Source organism: Salvelinus namaycush, chromosome 11, assembly GCF_016432855.1.
Source record: "Salvelinus namaycush isolate Seneca chromosome 11, SaNama_1.0, whole genome shotgun sequence".
Lineage (NCBI taxonomy): Eukaryota > Metazoa > Chordata > Actinopteri > Salmoniformes > Salmonidae > Salvelinus > Salvelinus namaycush.
Window position 1 is genome coordinate 10,607,643 of NC_052317.1, and position 22,819 is coordinate 10,630,461.

Consider the following 22,819-nt stretch of genomic DNA (forward strand, 5'->3'; position numbering starts at 1 on the left):
CATTCCCAGTGGGTCAGAAGTTTACATACACTCAGTATTTGATAGCTTCGCCTTTAAATTGTATAACTTGGGTCAAACTTTTTGGGTAGGCTTCCACAAGCTTCCCACAATAAGTTGGGTGAATTTTGGCCCACTCCTTAAATCAAATCAAATCAAATGTTATTGGTCACATACACATGGTTAGCAGATGTTAATGCGAGTGTAGTGAAATACTTGTGCTTCTAGTTCTGACCATGCAGTAATATCTAACAAGTAATCTAACAATTTCACAAGAACTACATTATAAACACAAGTGTAAAGGAATGAATAAGAATATGTACCTATAAATATATGGATGAGAGATGGCCAAACGGCATAGGCAAGATGCAGTAGATGGTATAGATTACAGTATATACATATGAGATTAGTAATGTAGGGTATGTAAACATTATATAAAGTGGCATTGTTTAAAGTGACTAGTGATACTTTTATTACATCCAATTTTTTATTATTAAAGTGGCTAGAGATTTGAGTCAGTATGTTGGCAGAAGCCACTCAATGTTAGTGATGGCTGTTTAACAGTCTGATGGCCTTGAGATAGAAGCTGTTTTTCAGTCTCTCGGTCCCAGCTTTGATGCACCTGTACTGACCTCGTCTTCTGGATGATAGCAGGGTGAACAGGCAGTGGCTCGGGTGGTTGTTGTCCTTGATGATCTTTTTGGCCTTCTTGTGACATCGGGTGGTGTAGGTGTCCTGGAGGGCAGGTAGTTTGCTCCCGGTGATGCGTTGTGCAGACCTCACTACCCTCTGGAGAGCCTTACGGTAGTGGATGGAGTAGTTGCCGTACCAGGCGGTGATACAGCCCGACAGGATACTCTAGATTGTGCATCTGTAAAAGTTTGTGAGTGTTTTTGGTGACAAGCCAAATTTCTTCAGCCTCCTGAGGTTGAAGAGGCGCTGTTGCGCCTTCTTCACCACGCTATCTGTGTGGTTGGACCATTTCAGTTTGTCCGTGATGTGTACGCAGACAAACTTAAAACTTTCCACCTTCTCCACTATTGTCCCGTCAATTGGATAGGGGGGTGCTCCCTCTGCTGTTTCCTGAAGTCCACAATCATCTCCTTTGTTTTGTTGACATTGAGTGTGAGGTTATTTTCCTGACACCACACCTCACCTCCTCCCTGTAGGCCGTCTCGTCATTGTTGGTAATCAAGCTTACCACTGTAATGTCGTCTGCAAACTTGATGATTGAGTTGGAGGCGTGCATGGCCACGCAGTCATGGGTGAACAGGGAGTAAAGGAGACGGCTGAGAACGCACCATTGTGGGGCCCCAGGGTTGTAGATCTGCGGGGTGGAGATGTTGTTTCCTACCCTCACCACCTGGGGGCGGCCCGACAGAAAGTTCAGGACCCAGTTGCACAGGGCGGGGTCGAGACCCAGGGTCTCGAGCTTAATGACGAGTTTGGAGGGTACTATGGTGTTAAATGCTGAGCTGTAATCGATGAACAGCATTCTTACATAGGTATTCCTATGCGATTGCATCGTCTGTGGACCTATTGGGGCGGTAAGCAAATTGGAGTGGGTCTAGGGTGTCAGGTAGGGTGGAGGTGATATGATCCTTGACAAGTCTCTCAAAGCACTTCATGATGATGGAAGTGAGTGCTACGGGGCGATAGTCGTTTAGCTCAGTTGCCTTAGCTTTCTTGGGAACAGGAACAATGGTGGCCCTCTTGAAGCATGTGGGAACCGCAGACTGAGATAGGGCTTGATTGAATATGTCCGTAAACACACCAGCCAGCTGGTCTGCGCATGCTCTCAGGACACGGCTAGGGATGCCGTCTGGGCTGGCAGCCTTGCGAGGGTTAACACGTTTAAATGTTTTACTCACGTTGGCTGTGGTGAAGGAGAGCCCGCAGGTTTTGGTAGTGGGACGTGTCAGTGGCACTGTATTGTCCTCAAAGCGAGCAAAGAAGTTGTTTAATTTGTCTGGGAGCAAGACATCGGTGTCTGGGACAGGGCTGGTTTTCTTTTTGTAATCCGTGATTGACTGTAGACAATGCCACATATGTCTCGTGTCTGAGCCGTTGAACTGCGACTCTACTTTGTCTCTTTACTGACGCTTAGCTTGTTTGATTGCCTTGTGGAGGGAATAGCTACACTGTTTGTATTCGATCATGTTTCCGGTCGCCTTGCCATGATTAAAGCAGTGGTTTGCGCTTTCAGTTTTGCGCGAATGCTGTCATCAATCCACGGTTTGGGTAAGGTTTTAATAGTCACCGTGGGTACAACATCACCGATGCACTTGCTAATAAACTCGCTCACCGAATCAGCGTATACATCAATGTTCTTGTCTGAGGCTATCCAGAACATATCCCAGTCCACATGATCGAAGCAATCTTGAAGCTTGGAATCAGATTGGTCGGACCAGTGTTGAACAGACCTGAGCATGGGCGTTTCCTGTTTTAGTTTCTGTCTATAAGCTGGGAGCCACAAAATGGAGTCGTGGTCAGATTTTCCGAAAGGAGGGCGGGGGAGGGCTTTGTATGCGTCGCATAAGTTAGAGTAGCAACAATCCAGAATGCTGCCAGCCTGGGTCACGCATTCGATATGCTGATACAATTTAGGGAGTCTTGTTTTCAGATTAGCTTTGTTAAAATCCCCAGCTACAATAAATGCAGCCTCAGGATATGTGGTTGCCAGTTTACATAGAGTCCAATGAAGTTCTTGCAGAGCCTTCGAGGTGTCTGTTTGGGGGGGATATACACGGCTGTGATTATAATCGAAGAGAATTCTCTTGGTAGATAATGTGGTCGGTATTTGATTGTGATACAATGAATTGTAAGTTAAATAAACTGTCTGTGAACAATTGTTGGAAAAATTACTTGTGTCATGCACTAAGTAGATGTCCTAACCGACTTGCCAAAACTATAGATTGTGAACATAAAATTTGTGGAGCGGTTGAAACATTTGTTTTAATGACTCCAAACTAAGTGTATGTAAACTTCCGACTTCAACTGTATATATATATAAATAAATAAATAAATATATATTTTTTTTACTCTTTGGTTATAGAGTTGCTAATGGCTTTTGGTTTTAGCTTCTCCTTTCTCATTGTCACGGCCGTCAAAATGAGGAGACCAAGGCGCAGCGTGGTATGCGTACATTCTTCTTTATTATTAAGAATGAACACTGAACAAAACGAACAAAATAACAAAACGAACCGTGAAGCTATGCAAATGAGTGCTGAACAGGCAACTACACATAGACAAGAACCCACAAATACCCAAGGGAAAATGGCTACCTAAATATGGTCCCCAATCAGAGACAACGATAAACAGCTGCCTCTGATTGGGAACCATATCAGGCCACCATAGACATATATATACCTAGACCTACAAAAAACCCTAGATATACAAAAACCCTAGAAAAGACAAAACTAGCATAACCACCCTAGTCACACCCTGACCTAACCAAAATAATAAAGAAAACATAGATAACTAAGGTCAGGGCATGACACTCATAAAAAATGTAAAGTAACAGTCAGTACAAAAAGAAAGGGGATGCCCTTTTTGAATCAGACCATGGGTTATCAAATAGTGTGAAGTGAAGTCATCCATTGAGCTGATTCTGTTATGTAAGTTCAATAGCCCTAATCAATCAAACTGGTGGTGTGGTGTATGGGGTTGATATAGAAAAAACATTCATCCTGCACTGAGAGAATGCATATTTGCATGCTTGATTAATGAAATTACTTTTGGTCATTAGGGACAAAGAGAAGCTAGTCAGTGTGATAGTTCAAACATGCTCTCGCATGTTATTTGTTTTACCCCTGGACCCAGTAACTAGTTCTGTACGTGATACTGCCCAGCTAAGTCTAATGCTCAGCTGACTGCTGGGAAAATAAAACAAAGTTCAGGAAATTTGAAGAGGGACTAAGCTGATACGTTTTTATTTAAATTACCTGCTTATGAACTCAGGATAGAAAAGACAGGAGCAGCCAAAAAATGAAATAGCAATAAAAGTAAATGTCTGCTCTCTGTCCTCTGCTGTTTTTCTTTTGCATGCACATAAATCACAGTATCATCAGCATACAGTGTCAAGAAAAAGTATGTGAACCCTTTGGAATTACCTGGATTTTTGCAGAAATTAACCATAACATTTGATCTGATCTTCATCTTCGTCACAACAATAGACAAATACAGCGTGCTTAAACTAATAACACACAAACTATTGTATTTTTCTTGTCTATATGAATACATAATTTAAACATTCACAGTGTAGGTTGGAAAAAGTATCTGAACCGCTAGGCTAATGACTTTTCCAAAAGTTAATATGAGTTAAGAGTCAGCTAACCTGGAGTCCAATCAATGAGAAAAGATTGGAGATGTTGGTTAGAGCTGCCCAGCCCTATAAAAACAAACACAAAATTTGAGTTTGCCATTCACAAGAAGCATTGCCTGATGTGAACCATGCCTCGAACAAAAGCGATCTCAGAAGTCGTAAGATTAAGAATTGTTGACTTGCATAAAGCTGGAAAGGGTTACAAAAGTATCTCTAAAAGCCTTGATGTTCATCAGTCCACGGTAAGACAAATTGTCTATAAATGGAGAAAGTTCAGCACTGTTGCTACTCTCGCTAGGAGTGGCCGTCCTGCGAAGATGACTGCAAGAGCACACTGCAGAATGCTCAATGAGGTTAAGAAGAATCCTAGAGTGTCAGCTAAAGACTTAAAGAAATCTCTGGAACATGCTAACATCTCTGTTGACGAGTCTACGATACGTAAAACACTAAAAGAATGGTGTTCATGGGAGGACACCACGGAAGAAGCCACTGCTGTCCAAAATAACATTGCTGCATGTCTGAAGTACGCAAAAGAGCATCTGGATGTTCCACAGCGCTTCTGGCAAAATATTCTGTGGACAGATGAAACTACAGTTGAGTTGTTTGGAAAGAACACACAACACTATGTGAGACACACAACACAATGGAGAAAAAAACCTCATCCCAACTGTAAAGTATGGTGGAGGGAGCATCATGGTTTGGGGCTACTTTGCTGCCTCAGGGCCTGGACAGCTCGCTATCATCGATGGAAAAATTAATTCCCAAGTTTATCAAGACATTTTGCAGGAGAATGTAAGGCTATCTGTCTGCCAATTGAAGCTCAACAGAAGTTGGGTGATGCAACAGGACAACGACCCAAAACACAGAAGTAAATCAACAACGGAATGGCTTCAACAGACGAAAATACGCCTTCTGGAGTGGCCCAGTCAGAGTCCTGACCTCAACCCGATTGAGATGCTGTGGCATGACCTCGAGAGCGGTTCACACCAGACATCCTAAGAATATTGCTGAACTGAAACAGTTTTGTAAAGATGAATGGTCCAAAATTCCACCAGACCATTGTGCAGGTCTGATCCGCAACTACAGAAAACATTTGGTTGAGATTATTGCTGCCAAAGGAGGGTCAACCAGTTATAAAATCTAAGGGTTCACATACTTTTCCCACCCTACACTGTTAATGTTTACACGGTATGTTCAATAAAGACATGAAAACGTATAATTGTTTGTTTGTTATTAGTTTAAGCAGACTGTTTGTCTATTGTTGTGACTTAGATGAAGATCAGATCAAATTGTATGACCAATTTATGCAGAAATCCAGGCAATTCCAAAGAGTTCAGACTTTTTCTTGCACTGTACATCTGTTTTTCAACGCCAGTGCAAGCAACAGGCTCGTCATTAATGTAGAGACTAAACAAGAACGGGTCTAGGATACTCCTGGGGGACACCAAAAGCATGTTTAGGATTCCCAAACATTGTCTTAATTTGTAATACAACAACGTTTCAACCGTGATAGAATTGAATGTGGACCTCAAACTTAAGGTAGATGAATGCAGTTCATGTCCAGCGTGGTCAAATGCTGAAAAAAAAATAAAAAAAAATGAAATGATATAAAGAGGGAAGTGATGCTCAAAGTCAAGAAATGGCCAAACAAACATTAATTATAGTTGAACCAATGAGTCTCCCTGTGCGATGGAAAGGTTCCAACAATGAACTTTGTGGGAGTAGTAGTAGTAGTGTTTCATTATGGTTTTAAGGAGACACATAGAGAGGAAGCAAATATCCCTGTGACCTAGTTGCATGCTCTTGTGGTGGGATACCTTTCAGATTTATCACGCCACAGTGAGTACATCTGAAAGAGAGAGACTCTTAAAAACAGCTTAATACCGAAGCCCGTTATAATACTGCCTCCTGAATAACCACACTCAACATCACACGCCACCCACCCAAGTTTGCACAATGATGAAGACTGATTCAGATTTTTGACTCCCTGCAAATTGTATACATTGGGTGGTAACAAGACCTTTCAAAACGTAAGATTGAGGATGTTAATATCAGGTCTTGGCTGTGGAGAATTAGAGGATGGACTTCTTGTAAGTATGAACAAAGAACTTGGCGAGTTACCTAGTGTACATTCTCTGTACTTTTACTATATGAAGACGGCTACATTTGTAAATATTTGTGTATGTCTGGAGATTGATTACTTACTTATATTCAACTTTCCGGACACTTGATACGTCACACCCCTCATCAATCTACTCAAGCAATGGACAAGTAACCTGTGTACATAGCACTGTAGGCTTCCCGAAATGTATTAACGCTTTAGAATACACAATTTGAAATTATATCAGTATATAAAATATTTAAATGAACATACACAAATATACACTGAGTGTACAAAACATTAGGAACACCTGCTCTTTCCATGATATTGACTGACCAGTTGAATCCAGGTGAAAGCTATGATCCCCGTATTGATGTCACCTGTTAAAACCACTTCAAATCAGTGTAGGTCAGGGGTTCCCAAACTTTTTTGGCCCACAACCCAATTTTGATATCTGAAAATTCTCACGCCCACACTATTGTGAAAACAATTATGTAATTAACAGCCAATGTTAACTTTTTTATTTGGGGCTATGGCAGTCAATTGAAAAACATTCTAACAGTATTTATGATTGTCTTCTCAACTCACCATCACATACTTTTAATGTGGGGCAGTCAACTGGAACTTACATAATGTCTCTTATCTCACCACCACTAATAGATGGGGGTGCTTGAGGCATGTCGCGTCGGAGATTTTCAAAATCAGAGGGTGTGGTCGACAGTGTGCGCCTCATCTCTGCTGTCATATCCAAGCTGGATCGATATCTGGTTTTAACGCAGACGAGAGCACTGAGCTGGCGAAGGGTAGTCTCTGCAATAATGTGTGGTTTCATGGCGTAGAGGGCCTAGAATGATTCATATGGAACGGTTAAGTGCGGCCTTTTCCCAATTTTCAAATTTGAATAATTTTCATTCATATTTTTAAGGTTAACCACATAACAATGATTTTGAGATACAAAGACGATATTACAATATATATACATATATATATTTTTGGAAATATTTTGTATATTTTGGGGGGGGATTTTGGGAATTCTCCTGTGACCCTATTTCCATATCAGGAACTGCTGGTGTAGGTGAAGGGGAGGAGACAGGTTAAAGAAGGATTTTTATGTAGTGGTCTGGGTGTAGCTGGTGCAGAGGAGTCTGGCGCAGGACAGCAGAGATGAGTAACACAAGTAACTTTACTCAAATATTCCAATAACATGTCGTAATACCGAGCCCACAGTAACGGACCGAACATACATAAAACATTCACGCACAAAAACCATGGGGAAAACAGAGGGTTAAATAATGAACATGTAATTGGGGAATTGAAACCAGGTGTGTAAAACAAATACAAAACAAATGAAAAGTGGATCGGCGATGGCTAGAAGGCCGGTGACGTCGACCGCCGAACGCCGCCCGAACAAGGAGAGGGACCGACTTCGGCGGAAGTCGTGACATTTTAAGCCTCGAGACAATTGAGACATGGATTGTGTATGTGTACCATTCAGAGGGTGAATGGGCAAGACAAAATATTTAAGTGCCTTTAAACAGGGTAGAAATGGGGTTACTCGAAAAGGTGTTACTAATGTTATGTACACTCTGTGTAAATATATACTGTATTTGGAAATGTTATAATATACATTTTATATAAATACGTATATATACTATATATATTAGTATGTGTATACAGTACGTACACTGACAAATATATTTTATATTGAAATGGGCTATCCTCTGACTTTCATATCAAAATCTCTCTCACAATTTACAAAATAGGTCTTCTACTGTACACACCCAAAAGTAGTGTTGGGTTATGTCTCAAAACGGTTGTGTTATATGTTGGGTTGTTGTGTGAATAATTGTTCGTTTTGAAGTTGTTTGATAGAAAACCAACGGGTTTGGTTGCCTGCTACCTGTTTATTTTTTGTTATCTTTGTCTTAGATAAAAAGTAAGATATGATGATAATAGTTATTACACAGTATCTTTAGCATTATTTGTTTTTTATTTATTTATCCGAATTTATCGCTATAATATTGAATTGTGGTTATCAAAATACAGTATTGCCTTTCATATTCCTTTATCATTACGTTACACTAAAATACATTTTATTTATTGTTTAAAGATATGATATCTGTTCATGGGGCTGAGTTTACAATGCATTGCATCATGTGTGCAGTGTGCTATTCTTACTGTCATGCAAAATTAAACACTACTCATTTGTCCCGTAGGTCATTCACTCCTTGGTCAAGGCTACACTCTTAGAATAAAGGGTTCCAAAATGGTTCTTTGACTGTCCCCATAGAACCATCTGTGGAAAATGTCCTACATGGAACCAAAAAGGGTTCTACCTGGAACCAAAAAGGGTTATTCAAAGGGTTCTCCTATACTCCCAGTCGGTATTAGATAGAATGTCGCAGCCTCGCCCCACCTGTGGGGAAAACAACCTGTGGTTACCTAGGTTACCCTATTGGCTCACAGAAAAATCTTGACCTTTTCAAACACAATTTTCTTGTCTGCTTGTTTTATTCAGTTACAAACTGACATTTAAGAAAAGTACGACATGTCTAAAGATTACTTTTCAACATTGCCTGCTCCCGAGCGTTCTCACTACTTAGAAAAATGTACTGTTGTAGGGCTTCCCTCATGCCCTTTTGCAGCCACGTGAGTGAGTGCTACTGTAGCTAGCTACCGACCGGAACATTAAGCTAGCCAAGACCAACAACACAAACAGACTATACAGGTACAAGTAGTGAGTGTCGTTACGAACGAACTATACTAAACAAGATGCCTTACCTGTGATTAAACGTTTTCCACACAGATAACTAGCTACGTGCACCTTCTTGGACACCAGCTGCCCACAATTTCCTACTCTTCCACATCGAATAGCCTGAAGCAACAGGGCTCTTCTCGCAGGCTCTATTTCCCAACTTGGAAGCATTGTGAACCATAGGTCGGGATTTTTGACCTGGTTACATGTTCATTGAACAACACAGCAGCTTTTCAGCATGTTTTGTTCGTTCTTTTATGTTCTAAGTAGCACCTTTTTTTCTAAGAGTGCACAGTATGAACGGTTTCAAGGCTACAGCTGCATGATATTGGCTATCATATATGTATTTCACGGCACACCCTAACCTTGAAATATTATCTGACTAGATGGTATTCCGAAGCACAACCACACATATCTTGTCAGAATTTCAAGTTCTGTTACTGTTGCTAAGGAATTAAACACATGGGGTAAAAACATAATTTGTATGTAAAAATATTTATTGTCAAGTTTGTGTACAGATGCATTCAGGCACAACAACCCAACATAAAGTAGTAATATCCATACTACCATTATTGAAATGTTAAAGAATAGTATATTTTCTATGGACAAACTTCCAAAATGTTTGGAAATAATACTGTACATAGCATTAAATTCAATTGAATATATATTTAAAGTACAGTGATGTAAGGAACATACTAAATATTGTAACATTGAAAACTACAAACAATACAAATACGTTTTAGACCCTGTTAAATAAATTACAATAAATAATGTAATTTTGTAAATAGTCTTGGAAGAATATGACATTACGGGCCACATGAGACTAACATAAGTTTAATCTTCCAAATAAAATAGTAAATATCGGAATCATCACTCCACAGTAACTAGAATTGTTTACAATGAACCTATTTTTGCTCTCAGAATCCATGGATGATGGATGATGTTGGGTATTTTTGTTTGTTTAACCATTGAAAAGGACACTAGGAATGTCACTAATTGAGCATGACAACTGTTATTTTCTTACTTCCTTTGAAAACAGTAACCCTTCTATTTCAGAATGTACCACTAGCACATTGTATCTAATGGCTCGCCAAAAGGAAAAAGTTTGTTCCAACTCTTTTTTTGTCCTTGCCTGGTCTTTCCCCGAAGGACTCAAGCACAGTGGCATTTGCTGACAATCAAGTCATTGAAGGGTGTGAGCTTCAACTTTCCCCGACTGTCGTAGTGCATGAGGACCATAGGTTCATAGGCTGCCGGCACACAACAGGGCCGAGGTGTTGCTCCCTTGTTGATATGATGAAGACGAGACTTCACCTGCGCGTGCATGCTAGCTGGCTTGTAGTTGTGGGGGCAGGAGCCGTCACAGAAGTGCATGTTGTAACCATCGGGGGCAACGACCCAGTCTGACCAGCCAATCTCCTTGAAGGACACGTTGACAGACTTTCGGCAGCAGCGACCATCTTCATCGCAGTTGTCTTCTTTGTTGGAGCGAGTCCGTCTCCTTCTGCCTGCTGATCTAGGCTCTACAAGGTCTACCTCCAGGACCATCTGAGGGGTCCTCCTGGGATCAGTTCCCTCTTCGACGACCAGTCCTACTTCCACAACCAGAGAGTAGCCGTCCGACCTCCCTCTCCACTTATCAACAACAGTTCTGATGTCCAAAGTTAAATCTCCAGTTCTTGTAGCGAGCGTCTGAACAAGGGTCTCTGTGTGAATCAATAGAGAAGAGTTCAGCGGTTTCATCTCATAGATCTTAACATGAACCTCTTCACTAATCGTGGGCTCGGCAGCTTTCGAGCCATCCAACAGTTGTCTGTAGAGCTTCAGCTCAGCCCGGGCCAAAGTGAGATCCTTCCTGATGTTTGGGTTCTTGTGGAAGACAGCTCTGTACCAAAGCACATCTGATGTGTGTTCCTCATCAGTCCGAAGCACTTTGAAAGGCTCCACTGAAAGAGGTGAAAAGACGGTTGTTAGACAAATGCTCAGCTTCTTGGAATTACTGTCATCACTTCAATAGGCTGTGCTTTTAAGAGTTATAATGGATCTGTCTTTACCGCCTCAAAATATTGCTAAATTACATTCAAATGATTTACAAATTAGAATAGTTCATTATTATATACCTTGGAGAAGAGGTACAGTTGAAGTCGGAAGTTTACATACACCTTAGCCAAATACATTTAAACTCAGTTTTTCACAATTCCTGACATTTAATCTTAGTAAAAATTCCCTGTTTTAGGTCAGTTAGGATCACTACTTTGTTTTAAGAATATGAAATGTCAGAATAATAGTAGAGTGAATTATTTCAGCTTTTATTTCTTTCATCACATTCCCAGTGGATCAGAAGTTTACATACACTCAATTAATATTTGGTAGCATTGCCTTTAAATTGTTTAACGTGGTTCAAATGTTTCGGGTAGCCTTCCACAAGCTTCCCACAATAAGTTGGGTGCATTTTGGCCCATTCCTCCTGACAGAGCTGGTGTAACTGAGTCAGGTTTGTAGGCCTTGCTCACACACAATTTTCAGGGGTCAGGGCTTTGTGATGGCCACTCCAATACCTTGACTTTGTTGTCCTTAAGCCATTTTGCCACACCTTTGGAAGTATGCTTGGGGTCATTGTCCATTTGGAAGACCCATTTGCGACCAAGGTTTAACTTCTTGACTGATGTCTTGAGATGTTGCTTCAATATATCCACATAATTTTCCTTCCTCATGATGCCATCTATTTTGTGAAGTGCACCAGCAAAGCACCCCCACAACATGATGCTGCCACCCCCGTGCTTCATGACTGGGATGGTGATTTTCGGCTTGCAAGCCTCCCCCTTTTTCCTACAAACATAACGATGGTCATTATGGCCAAACAGTTCTATTTTTCTTTCATCAGACCAGAGGACGTTTCTCCAAAAAGTACGATCTTTGTCGACATGTGCAGTTGCAAACCGTAGTCTGGATTTTGTATGGCGGTTTTGGAGCAGTGGCTTCTTCCTTGCTGAACGGCCTTTCAGGTGATGTCTATATACGACTTGTTTTACTGTGGATATAGATACTTATGAACCTGTTTCCTCCAGCATCTTCACAAGGTCTTTTCCCATGATGCCAAGCAAAGAGTCACTGATTTTGAAGGTAGGCCTTGAAATACATCCACAGGTACACCTCCAATTGACTCAAATGATGTCAAATCGCCTATCAGAAGCTTCTAAAGCCATGACATAATTTTCTGGAATTTTCATAGCTGTTTACAGGCACAGTCAACTTCGTGTATGTAAACTTCTGACCCACTGGAATTGTGATACAGTGAATTATAAGTGAAATAATCTGTCTGTAAACAATTGTTGGAAAAATGACTTGTGTCATGCACAAAGTAGATGTCCTAACCGACTTGCCAAAACTATAGTTTGTTCACAAGAAATTTGTGGAGTGGTTGAAAAACGAGTTTTAATGACTCCAACCTAAGTGTATGTAAACTTCCGACTTCAACTGTAATTAATATCTGCTCTCGGAATTACTATCAAGCCTTTGCTAAGTCCAAATGCTAATGTTAATGGTAGGCTTTTGTTGGAGTGCACACAAAAACGAAGCACTAAGACTAAATTATATGACTCACTCATTCTCACAAGATATGGTTTGAGAAAACACTGACAGGTACATTAACATTATACCCAAAAAATGTTTTTTAAGGCTTTTTGTTTGTTTCTTCATAAAAGCGCATTTGAATTATTCTTGTTGAAGACACCACCGTGGGAGAATGTTTATTGGGACACAGGTACACACCTTTTACAAAGCCCAAACCATTGGCTTTGACGTCTAACTCAGACCTTTTCAATAGGTTATAAATACACCATACGTAAAGGCAAAATTCCATGCAGTCAGATCTAAATCTAGAATGTCAACAGTCAGGTCCTTGTGGTTAAAACCAGTACAGTAGAAATGTGTCTTTAAATAAGGTCTCACCTGTGGCTGGGAGAAGCAGGGTGGATGTCCTCCTAGGGGAATGCCGGGATTCCCCCTCCTGACTGGAGTTCCCTGTCAGATGCCTCAGTGTTTCCCTGTAGAGCTGATGCATCCTCCTCAGCTCCTCCTCTGAAGCCAATTCCCTGGGCCTGGGCTCCTTCTCCATCCCCACGGAGCTCAAGATGCCTGTCTTCACTGCCTCCAGGAGCAGGGCCCTCTGGCTCTCCTCCTGCCCCAGGCGGGGTGTACTGTCTTGGGCCAGGCGGGGCCGGCCCTCCCCCTGATGGAGGCTGGAGAGGAGGGCCACCCAAGAGAAGAGAAAACGCAGTGCGACTGAGCTAGGCATGGTTGGTTTGTTCTCAGAGGTGCACCCTGTCTGGGGTTGTCAATGTTATGAATGAAATTCCAGACATGCTTTCATTTATACAGCTCCTGCATGGCCACACCTCTCCTTGATGTCAGGTGAGCACTCTTCATTATGTAGAGGATTATGTAGCATGCATTATCTATCATGTTCCACAAGGTGGGAAAGCACGCTTTGTATAGTACTCCTTAGAAGAAATTAATATAATTCATGTCTGAAAACAGTTGAACCTTTCATGTATTGATTGAGTTCAATGGATTGTTTCCAGACAAAATACTGCATATAACCATATATAATACCGCTCATATTAGTGGTATCAATATGTGTTGTAAATACAATAAGCTATGATTGTATGAGCTATGACTAACCCTAAGCTATGACTTTCACCAAAGCAGAGCCACTGTAAAATGTGTGGTGAGACAACGTTCGTCTCAATACTTTCAAACTGTCATAACACTTCCAAAGCAGCGGCACGGACCAGGCCAGCTACTTCTCAGCACATTTTTGCCTTCCAGGTCCAACATTTTGCTGCTCTGTCGCAGTCTACCATGGAAGACAATACGCAGAAAAGTAGTGCTATTTGTATTTGAGCAATATGATTGGCCTTTCATTCATTCAAGCACCACTACGCTCCAGCGAGTCACAACCTTTCGAGCACTCGAGCAGTGCAGAAGTTGATCTCTACGTTCACATGCGAGCTGTCCTGAGCAAAATGAAGCGCCCATCAATCTAGTCGCTGAGCTTATTTATTTTAGGGAAAGTGATTTACAAAAGTAAAACTAGCAATAGGCTGGTTACGGTTCATAGTCTGCAAAAAGAAATCTATAAAAACACACTGTAGCATTTGTCTTGGAATGCCTACTGTAGTCAGGTTGATTAAGCAATAAGGCCAGAGGGGGTGTGGTATATCTCCATTATACCACGGCTAAGGGCTGTTCTTATGCACGACGCAGCGCGGATGGATACAGCCATTGGCCATATATGGATGGGTACAGTATATTGGCCATATACCACAAACCCCCGAGGTGACTTATTGCTATTATAAACTGGTTACCAACATAATTAGAAGAGTAAAAACAAATGTTTTGTCATACCAATCAGCATTAAGGCCTCGAACCACCCAGTTTATAATATCTCTTTTGGAATGCAATTGTCTTAAAAGGGCAGTGTCCTAATCTTCTCAAAATTATAAACATTTATGCAATTAATACAGTGCAACTCTAAAGAATGGAGTAATGACTTACATTGCTAAATTATATTAAACAGCTTTTTAATACATATCATCATAACCAAATATAGCCTGCATGAACCCAATGCATTTAAAAACAACATCATCTGGGCCAGTAGAAATTCTGTTCTGGCCAGTAGATTTTTGGCCAACTGGCCCGCTTGAGCCAGTGAGAAAAGTTAAAGTTGGAACCTGTTATAGCCTACGAATGGGACCCAGAGTTTTAATTGATCAGTTCAAATTTTTATTTTTTATTTAACTTGCCAAGCCAGTTAAGGTCAAATTCTTATTTACAATGACAACCTACACCAGCCAAACCCGGACGACACTGGGCCAATTGTGCGCCGCCCTATGGGACTCCCAATCACAGCCAGTTGTGATACAGCCTGGATTTGAACCAGGCTGCGCCACTCGGGAGATCAGGAAAAACTCCATTCCACAGAAAAGACACATACGAATTTTGCAACCTCTGCACCAAAGGCATTGTAATGATATAGAATTAACCTACTCAGACATCATTTGATCAAGTAAATGACATACACGACTACTGTATATCATGTCAGCCTTAATTATTGTGGATCCCTATCATGTAATATTCTAATTGTCTCTTTCCCCATGTCATCATGACCACTCTGTTAGCCTTATCAGAAAAATGGCGTGTCACAGCAATTGACCACATATTACAGATACTGTAGTGTTTGTTGTGGAAGACACTTGTACTGTAAATAGACAGTAGATTCTTTTCATTTATGGTGGGTGGATCTCTTTTCTCCAGACTATGTGGAAGTCAGTCAGACTTCTTTAACCAGTATCAGCGCAGGATCAGTACATTGTGTGTTTATGGTGGCGTCCCCACCCTATGACGTGTCTCCAAGTGTGACTGACACTATTTTCTCCACTGTGGCAGCTTTTCTCTTTTTCGGGTTTATAAAGCAGTCACAGTGGCCTTCAAATAGACACACAATGTGTGCTTGAAGCATATGAACCTTGTAATGGAAGCAGGGCCAGCCCTAAATGTTATTGACATTAGTGGTCGCGTAGGGCCCCCAGCCCCTAGGTGGCCCCTGACCAAATAAACAAGTATTTTAGATGTTTTATTTTCTGGGAAACCGAGTGGAATTAGAATATTAGAATACACAAGGTGCAATTTCAAAATGTGGTAGTGCATCAGCAGTTTTTCTGTTATGTCAGTCACTCAATTAGCCGATGTCTGCTAACATTTTTTAGATTGCTAAATTGGTCTAGCCAGCTATCTAACTTGTAATAATCAAGGCCAAATTACTGATAGGGCCCTGACCTCCAGGGAGCCCACATTGATTTTGTTAGTCACTCTTACAGTACTCAGATATGTTTCTCTCCGGCATCAAGAGGGGGGCCACTAAAATGTTTTGCCCGCAAGGTGGGGGGCCCCGACCAAACCTCACTTAGGGCCCACAAAAGGATAGGGCCGGCCTTGAATGGAGGGTGCTATGTGTACTGTAAGTTAAGCCTCCTGCAATCAATTATTTTATTTCTGTCCATAAAACCGGTTTTAAATCAGGAAAGGTGGTTAGAACGGTTTTGAAGAGGATAACCTGGAGAATGGATATGGTTGTGGAATAATGATTATCATAATACAATGTTTTTTCTTGTATAAGCAGAGAATGGCCTATATGAAAAAGCCATACATTCAATGTCATCAAATCGTATGTGACTAGGCCTAGTTTATTGAAGTGAGCGTCACTAACATTAACCACATTTCTGACTATATTGTCTAATTGGACTGTGTAAATTTCCAATCTATGAGTCACTGACATGATTAAACAATCACGTGCAATGTGAATTAGACCTTGGGGCTAAAAGTGTGTGAAAGGTGACCAAGTATGAATCATCGACAGACCGACAGTGACATTCACTTTCTCATGTCAGGGTGAGCAAACAGAACAGGAGATTGAGTAATCAGCCTTAGGCCCACTGTCAGCATTACAAAGGGAAGGTGTTATTTTTGAGACCGGAAGGCATAGAGCGCTGCCACTCCCAATTACGATCGCATTCTGGATTCCACTAGGACAATGGCTCGTTTGAACTGACAGTGCTGTATAGCCTATATGGGTGACCACTCATTCTTTACTTCATTTTCGATGACATCTAACGAATGGAATGGGTGGACATTGGGCTTGCTTGGCAAATGTATTTAGAAGGTGTATTCTGGAGTAGCTTGAATTGTTTTATGTATCAATGTTTTATTACAATCATTTTATAATAATTGTTTGTATAATAATATTTTAATACAACGTAGCAATGTCAGTGGAGACAAGCAAGGATGTCACATTGGGTCAATTCTGTTCCTTGAGATTAAATGAATGCCATAGCTTTCAATTACATTTCAATTAAGTTTTCAATAAATTAAACATTTCATTTTGTGAATAACCACAAACTGAATAGAATAATTTGCAGTATGAGCACTTGTCATCTCTCAAATAGATCGTTTTTGGTTTAGCTAGCTAGCAAATGTTTTGCCATATTAGAATTGACATGAAATCAGTCAAAACACCTCAAAACAAGACATGGTATCAAGAACAAGATTAAACTAGCTGAAACGAGCCACACGATTCCCCATGTGGAATTTTCTTGTCATTCTTTCAAGCAATCTGGCCATCCAGAATCACAACAACACATGGACTTCTGCCACAAAGAAGCATGCACATTGTTTTCGTGCCGTTGTCAGGTAACCAATCTACAAAGAAGGCCCTGAGTGTTCCTGACTGTGACCCAGGGGAAAACAACTGCCCCCTCTCATTGAATCCACAGATTTCAAGGCCGACCGCGGTACTGCAGGCATTGTTTGCAGAAAACAGTTTGCTCCATATACATTTCAAATTTTGTTACAGCCTTATTCCAAAATGTATTAAAACATTTTTTGCCCTCATCAATCTACACACAATACACCATAACGACAAAGCAAAAACAGGTTTTTAGAAATTGTTGCTAATGTATTAAACATAAAAAACTGAAATATCACATTTACATAAGTATTCAGACCCGTTACTCAGTACTTTGTTGAACCACCTTTGGCAGCGATTACAGCCTTGAGTCTTCTTGAGTATGACGCTACAAGCTTGGCACATCTGTATTTGGGGAGTTTCTACCATTCTTCTCTGCAGATCCTCTCAAGTTCTGTAAGGTTGGATGGGAAGTGTTGCTGCACAGCTATTTTCAGGTCTCTCCAGAGATGTTCAAGTCCGGGCTCTGGCTGGGCCACTCAAGGACATTCAGAGACTTGTCCCGAAGCCACTCCTGCATTTTCTGTGTGTTTAGGGTCATTGTCCTGAGGTGAACCTTTGCCCCAGTCTGATATCCTGAGCGCTCTGGAGCAGGTTTTCATCAACGATCTCTCTGTACTTTGCTCCGTTCATCTTTCCCTCGATCCTGACTAGTCTTCCTGTCCCTGCAGCTGAAATACATCCCCACAGCATGATGGTGCCACCACCATGCTTCACCATAGGGATGGTGCCAGGTTTCCTCCAGATGTGGTGCTTGGCATTCAGGCCAAAGAGTTCAATCTTGGTTTCATCAGACAAGAGAATCTTGTTTCTCATGCTCTGAAAGTCTTTAGGTGCCTTTTGGCAAACTCCAAGCGGGCTGTTATGTGCCTTTCACTGAGGAGTGGCTTCCGTCTGGCCACTCTACCATAAAGGCCTGATTGGTGGAGTGCTGTAGAGATGGTTGTCCTTCTAGAAGGTTCTCCCACATCCACAGAGGAACTCTAGATCTCTGTCAGAGTGACCATCACCTCCCTGTCCAAGGCCCTTCTCCCCCGAATGCTTAGTTTGTCTGGGCGGCCAGCTCTAAATCAAATCAAATCACATTTTATTTGTCACGTACACATGGTTAGCAGATGTGAAATGCAAGTGTAGCGAAATGCTTGTGCTTCTAGTTCCGACAGTGCAGTAATATCTAACAATAATATCTAAAAGTAATATCTAACAAGTAATCTAACAATTCCCTAACAACTACCTAATACACACAAATCTAAAGGGGTGAATGAGAATATGTACGTGTAGTATATGGATGAGCGATGGCGAAGGTGCAATAGATAATGTAAAATACAGTACTATATATACATGTGATATGAGTAATGTAAGATATGTAAACATTATTAAAGTGGAATTATTTAGAGTGCATTGTATAAAGTGACTAAAGATCCATTTATTAAAGTGGCCAGTGATTGGGTCTCAATGTAGGCAGCAGCCTCTCTGAGATAGTGATTGCTCTGTAGCAGTCTGGTGGCCTTGAGATAGAAGCTGTTTTTCAGTCTCTCGGTCCCAGGTTTGATGCACCTGTACTGACCTCGCCTTCTGGATGATAGCGGTGTGAACAGGCAGTGGCTCGGGTGGTTGATGTCCTTGATGATCTTTTTGGCCTTCCTGTGACATCGGGTGCTGTACGTGTCATGGAGGGCATGTAGTTTGCCCCCGGTGATGCATTGTGCAGACCGCACCACCCTCTGGAAAGCCTTGCAGTTGAGGGTGGTGCAGTTCCCATACCAGCCTGACAGGATGCTCTCGATTGTGCATCTGTAAAAGTTTGTCAGGGTTTTGGGTGACAAGCGAAATTTCTTCAGCCTCCTGAGTTTGAAGAGGCGCTGTTGCGCTTTCTTCACCACACTGTTTGTGTGAGTGGACCATTTCAGTTTGTCTGTGATGTGTACGCCAAGGAACTTAAAACTTTCCTCCTTCTCCACTGCTGTCGCTTCGATGTGGATAGAGGGGTGCTCCCTCTGCTGTTTCCTGAAGTCCACGATCATCTCCTTTGTGTTGTTGACGTTGAGAGATGTTGTTTTTCTGACACCACATTCCAAGTGCCCTCACCTCCTCCCTGTAGGCCGTCTCGTCATTGTTGGTAATCAAGCCCACTACTGTTGTGTCGTCTGCAAACTCTATGATTGAGTTGGAGGTGTGCATGGCCACGCAGTCGTGGGTGAACAGGGAGTACAGGAGGGTGCTGAGCACGCACCTTTGTGAGGCCCCAGTGTTGAGGGTCAGCGAAGTGGAGATGTTGTTTCCTACCTTCACCGACTGGGGGCGGCCCGCCAGAAAGTCCAGGACCCAATTGCACAGGGTGGGGTTGAGACCAGGGCCTCCAGCTTGATGATGAGCTTGGAGGTTACTATGGTGTTGAATGCTGAACTGTAGTCAATGAACAGCATTCTTACATAGGTATTCCTTTTGTCCAGATGGGATGGGGCAGTATGCAATGTGATGGCGATTGCGTCGTCTGTGGACCTATTGGGGCGGTATGCAAACTGAAGTGGGTCTAGGGTGGCCGGTAAGGTGGAGGTGATATGATCCTTGACTAGTCTCTCAAAACACTTCATGATGACAGAAGTGAGTGCTGCAGGGCGATAATGATTTAGTAACGTTATCTTTGCCTTCTTGGGTACAGGAACAATGGTGGTCATCTTGAAGCATGTGAGGACAACAGACTGGAATAGGGAGCGATTTAATATGTCCGTAAACACACCAGCCAGCTGGTCTGTGCATGCTTTGAGAACGTGGCTAGGGATGCCGTCTGGGCCAGCAGCCTTGCGAGGGTTAACACGTTTAAATGTTTTACTCACGTCAAACACAGAGAAGGAGAGGGGGGGGGGGGGGGGGGCACAGTCCTTTTTAGCGGGCTGCGACGGTGGCACTGTATTATCCTCAAAGTGGGCAAAGAAGGTGTTTAGTTTGTCTGGAAGCGTGACGTCGGTGTCAGTGATGTGACTGGATTTATTTTTGTAGTCCGTGATTTCCTGTAGACCCTGCCACATACGTCTCGTGTCTGAACCGTTGAATTGCGACTCCACTTTGTCCCTGTACTGGCATTTCGCTTGTTTGATTGCCTTGTGGAGGGAATAGCTACACTGTTTATATTCAGACATATTCCCAGAGCTCTTTCCATGGTTAAATGTGGTGGATCGCTCTTTCAGTTTTGCGCGAATGCCGCCATCCATCCACGGAAGAGTCTTGGTGGTTCCAAACGTCTTCCATTTAAGAATGATGGAGGCCACTGTGTTCTTGGGGACCTTCAATGCTGCAGACATTTTTTGGTACCCTTCCTCAGATCTGTGCCTCGACACAATCCTGTCTCGGAGCTCTATAGACAATTCCTTTGACCTCGGGGCTTGTTTTTTCTCTGACATGCACTGTCAACCGTGGGACCTTGTATAGACAGGTGTGTGCCTTTCCAAATCATGTCCAATCAATTGAATTTACCACAGGTGGACTCCAATCAAGTTGTAGAAACATTTCAAGGTTCATCAATGGAAACAGGATTTCGAGTCTCATAGCAAAGGGTCTGAATAGGTGTCTTATTTTTTTTTTTAAATTACATTTGCAAAAATGTCAAAAATCTGTTTTCGCTTTGTCATTATGGGGTATTGTGTGTAGATTGCTGAGGATTTTTTATTTAATCCATTTTAGAATAAAGCTGTGCCGTAACAAAATGTGGAAAAAGTCAAGGGGTCTGAATACTTTCCCGAATGCACTGTATGTCCTTGAACCAATTACTTTAAAATCGCACACAGAAGAAATTATAAGGATAATTTATTAGCTAATTAGACCTGCCAGATCCAGGTCGGCCTTCAATTTGAAATACTCAATGAGAGGGGGCAGCACTGAGCTAGCCTGCAACATCACATCCAGGAGTAGCTCAAACTTCACATGTTACGTCTACATAAATCTTCCACATGAGACGCCATCTTAACCGACTTCCTTGGCTTCACATGCGCTATTCAGTCCTCACATAAAAATCAAGGGTGTCACGTGATCGATGGCATTGTCCATTAATAGTGTATATAGAGTCATTGGTGTGACCTGACCGGAAAAACTCTGAGCCCTACTTATATAACATTAAAATGCATATCAAAGTCATCAGAGTTGACCCCATGGAATACTATATTATCTTTTGTTTAGATGAGTCATTCAATTCCTACTGTATGAAGATGTGAGATGGACTTCGGTAGAAATGCATGGTTTGCTTGCTGTGCTAACGTACAATGTCGTAGCAGCTTCATGGTCCATTCACGAAGACCAGTTTAATGCTTGTGTGTGTGTAAGCTGTGTGGCGTCCCATCAGGAGGCAGGGTGTAAACATCATCCTCTCTCTCCCACACACCGGCAGATTGTCAAGGAGGCAGGATGTGGGTGTAGCTATCAGTGAAGGAGTCTAAGGCAGGACATACTGTAGAATGACATGTCTCCCTCTAGTGGCAATAATAGAGTTTACCAGTAAGTGTTCTATAAAAGTGTATCTTCATGCATCTATGATCAGCTTAGCCTCCCCAAATCCCAACCTTCACCATTAGGAGAGAAACTGCAAAACTGGCCTAAGATCAGTGTTTAGGGGCATTTTCATGCTACACCAGAATCCTGGGGCTGAATTGATGTTAGTTGCTATTGATAGCGTAACATGTAGCCTATAGCGTATGTGATCAAGCATAACAGTGTAGGCCATTAAGATTGGAAGATAAACTTGTCATCTGTAGATGTATAGCAAGGAAAATTGGGATATTTTTGGACAGACTATAGCTGGGCGATATTCATTTGGAATTCAAAGTTTGTGCTTAGAAATTATTGAAACTTAGCAGATCTGTAGCAAACCTCAGTTGTGTACTGTATGTCATTGTTGTCTCCCTACATCACAGAGCCAAATGCAGTAGCTACGTAACATGCATCAGTGGCTTCATTCTGTTGAACAACCAACCTGGTTTACTTCCCATAGGGCTCCAGTCAAAAGTAGTACCTTATATAGGTAACAGGGTGCCATTTGGGACGGGGTCCTCGTGTACTTTCAGTCTCCTCTGTTGCTATGGCAGTGGAAGAGTATAGGAGGAGGTGAGAGAAAAAGAGAGAAACTTTCCTATGACATTTTCATGCCTGAATAGTTCTAACAAGCACTGATCATTTACAATTGACCTGCCTTGCATCCCAATGCAAAGGGCATGCTGGCAGGGTTGCCCTTTGCCTAGAGTGGCACATTGACGAGGGTGGCATTTTCTGAACTAAAATGACCAAGACGCACCTCCAACAGCACCTCACATAATTCTGCCCCAAAACACTGAAAACCTCTCTCACCTA

The 22,819-nt window shown here is 41.9% G+C and overlaps 1 protein-coding gene across 1 annotated transcript; it reads right to left on the reverse strand.

Moving 5' to 3' along the window:
* Window positions 1–10,329: 10,329 nt before the first annotated feature.
* On the reverse strand, window positions 10,330–13,474 carry LOC120056274 (inhibin beta C chain-like). Its single transcript, XM_039004520.1, has 2 exons — window positions 13,129–13,474; window positions 10,330–11,123 (listed from the first exon to the last, which is right to left on the reverse strand). Exons 1-2 carry the CDS (start codon window positions 13,472–13,474, stop codon window positions 10,330–10,332), a joined length of 1,140 nt encoding a protein of 379 aa, XP_038860448.1.
* Between the last annotated feature and the right edge of the window lie 9,345 nt (window positions 13,475–22,819).

What these genes read in the sequence shown, in the direction of transcription:
- LOC120056274 (XM_039004520.1), bottom strand. Translation starts at nt 13,474, where the DNA reads ATGCCTAGCTCAGTCGCACTGCGTTTTCTCTTCTCTTGGGTGGCCCTC. An exon ending in CCTGCTTCTCCCAGCCACAG is followed by an intron (nt 11,124 to 13,128) that starts GTGAGACCTTAT and finishes CACCTCTTTCAG; the next exon opens with TGGAGCCTTTCAAAGTGCTT.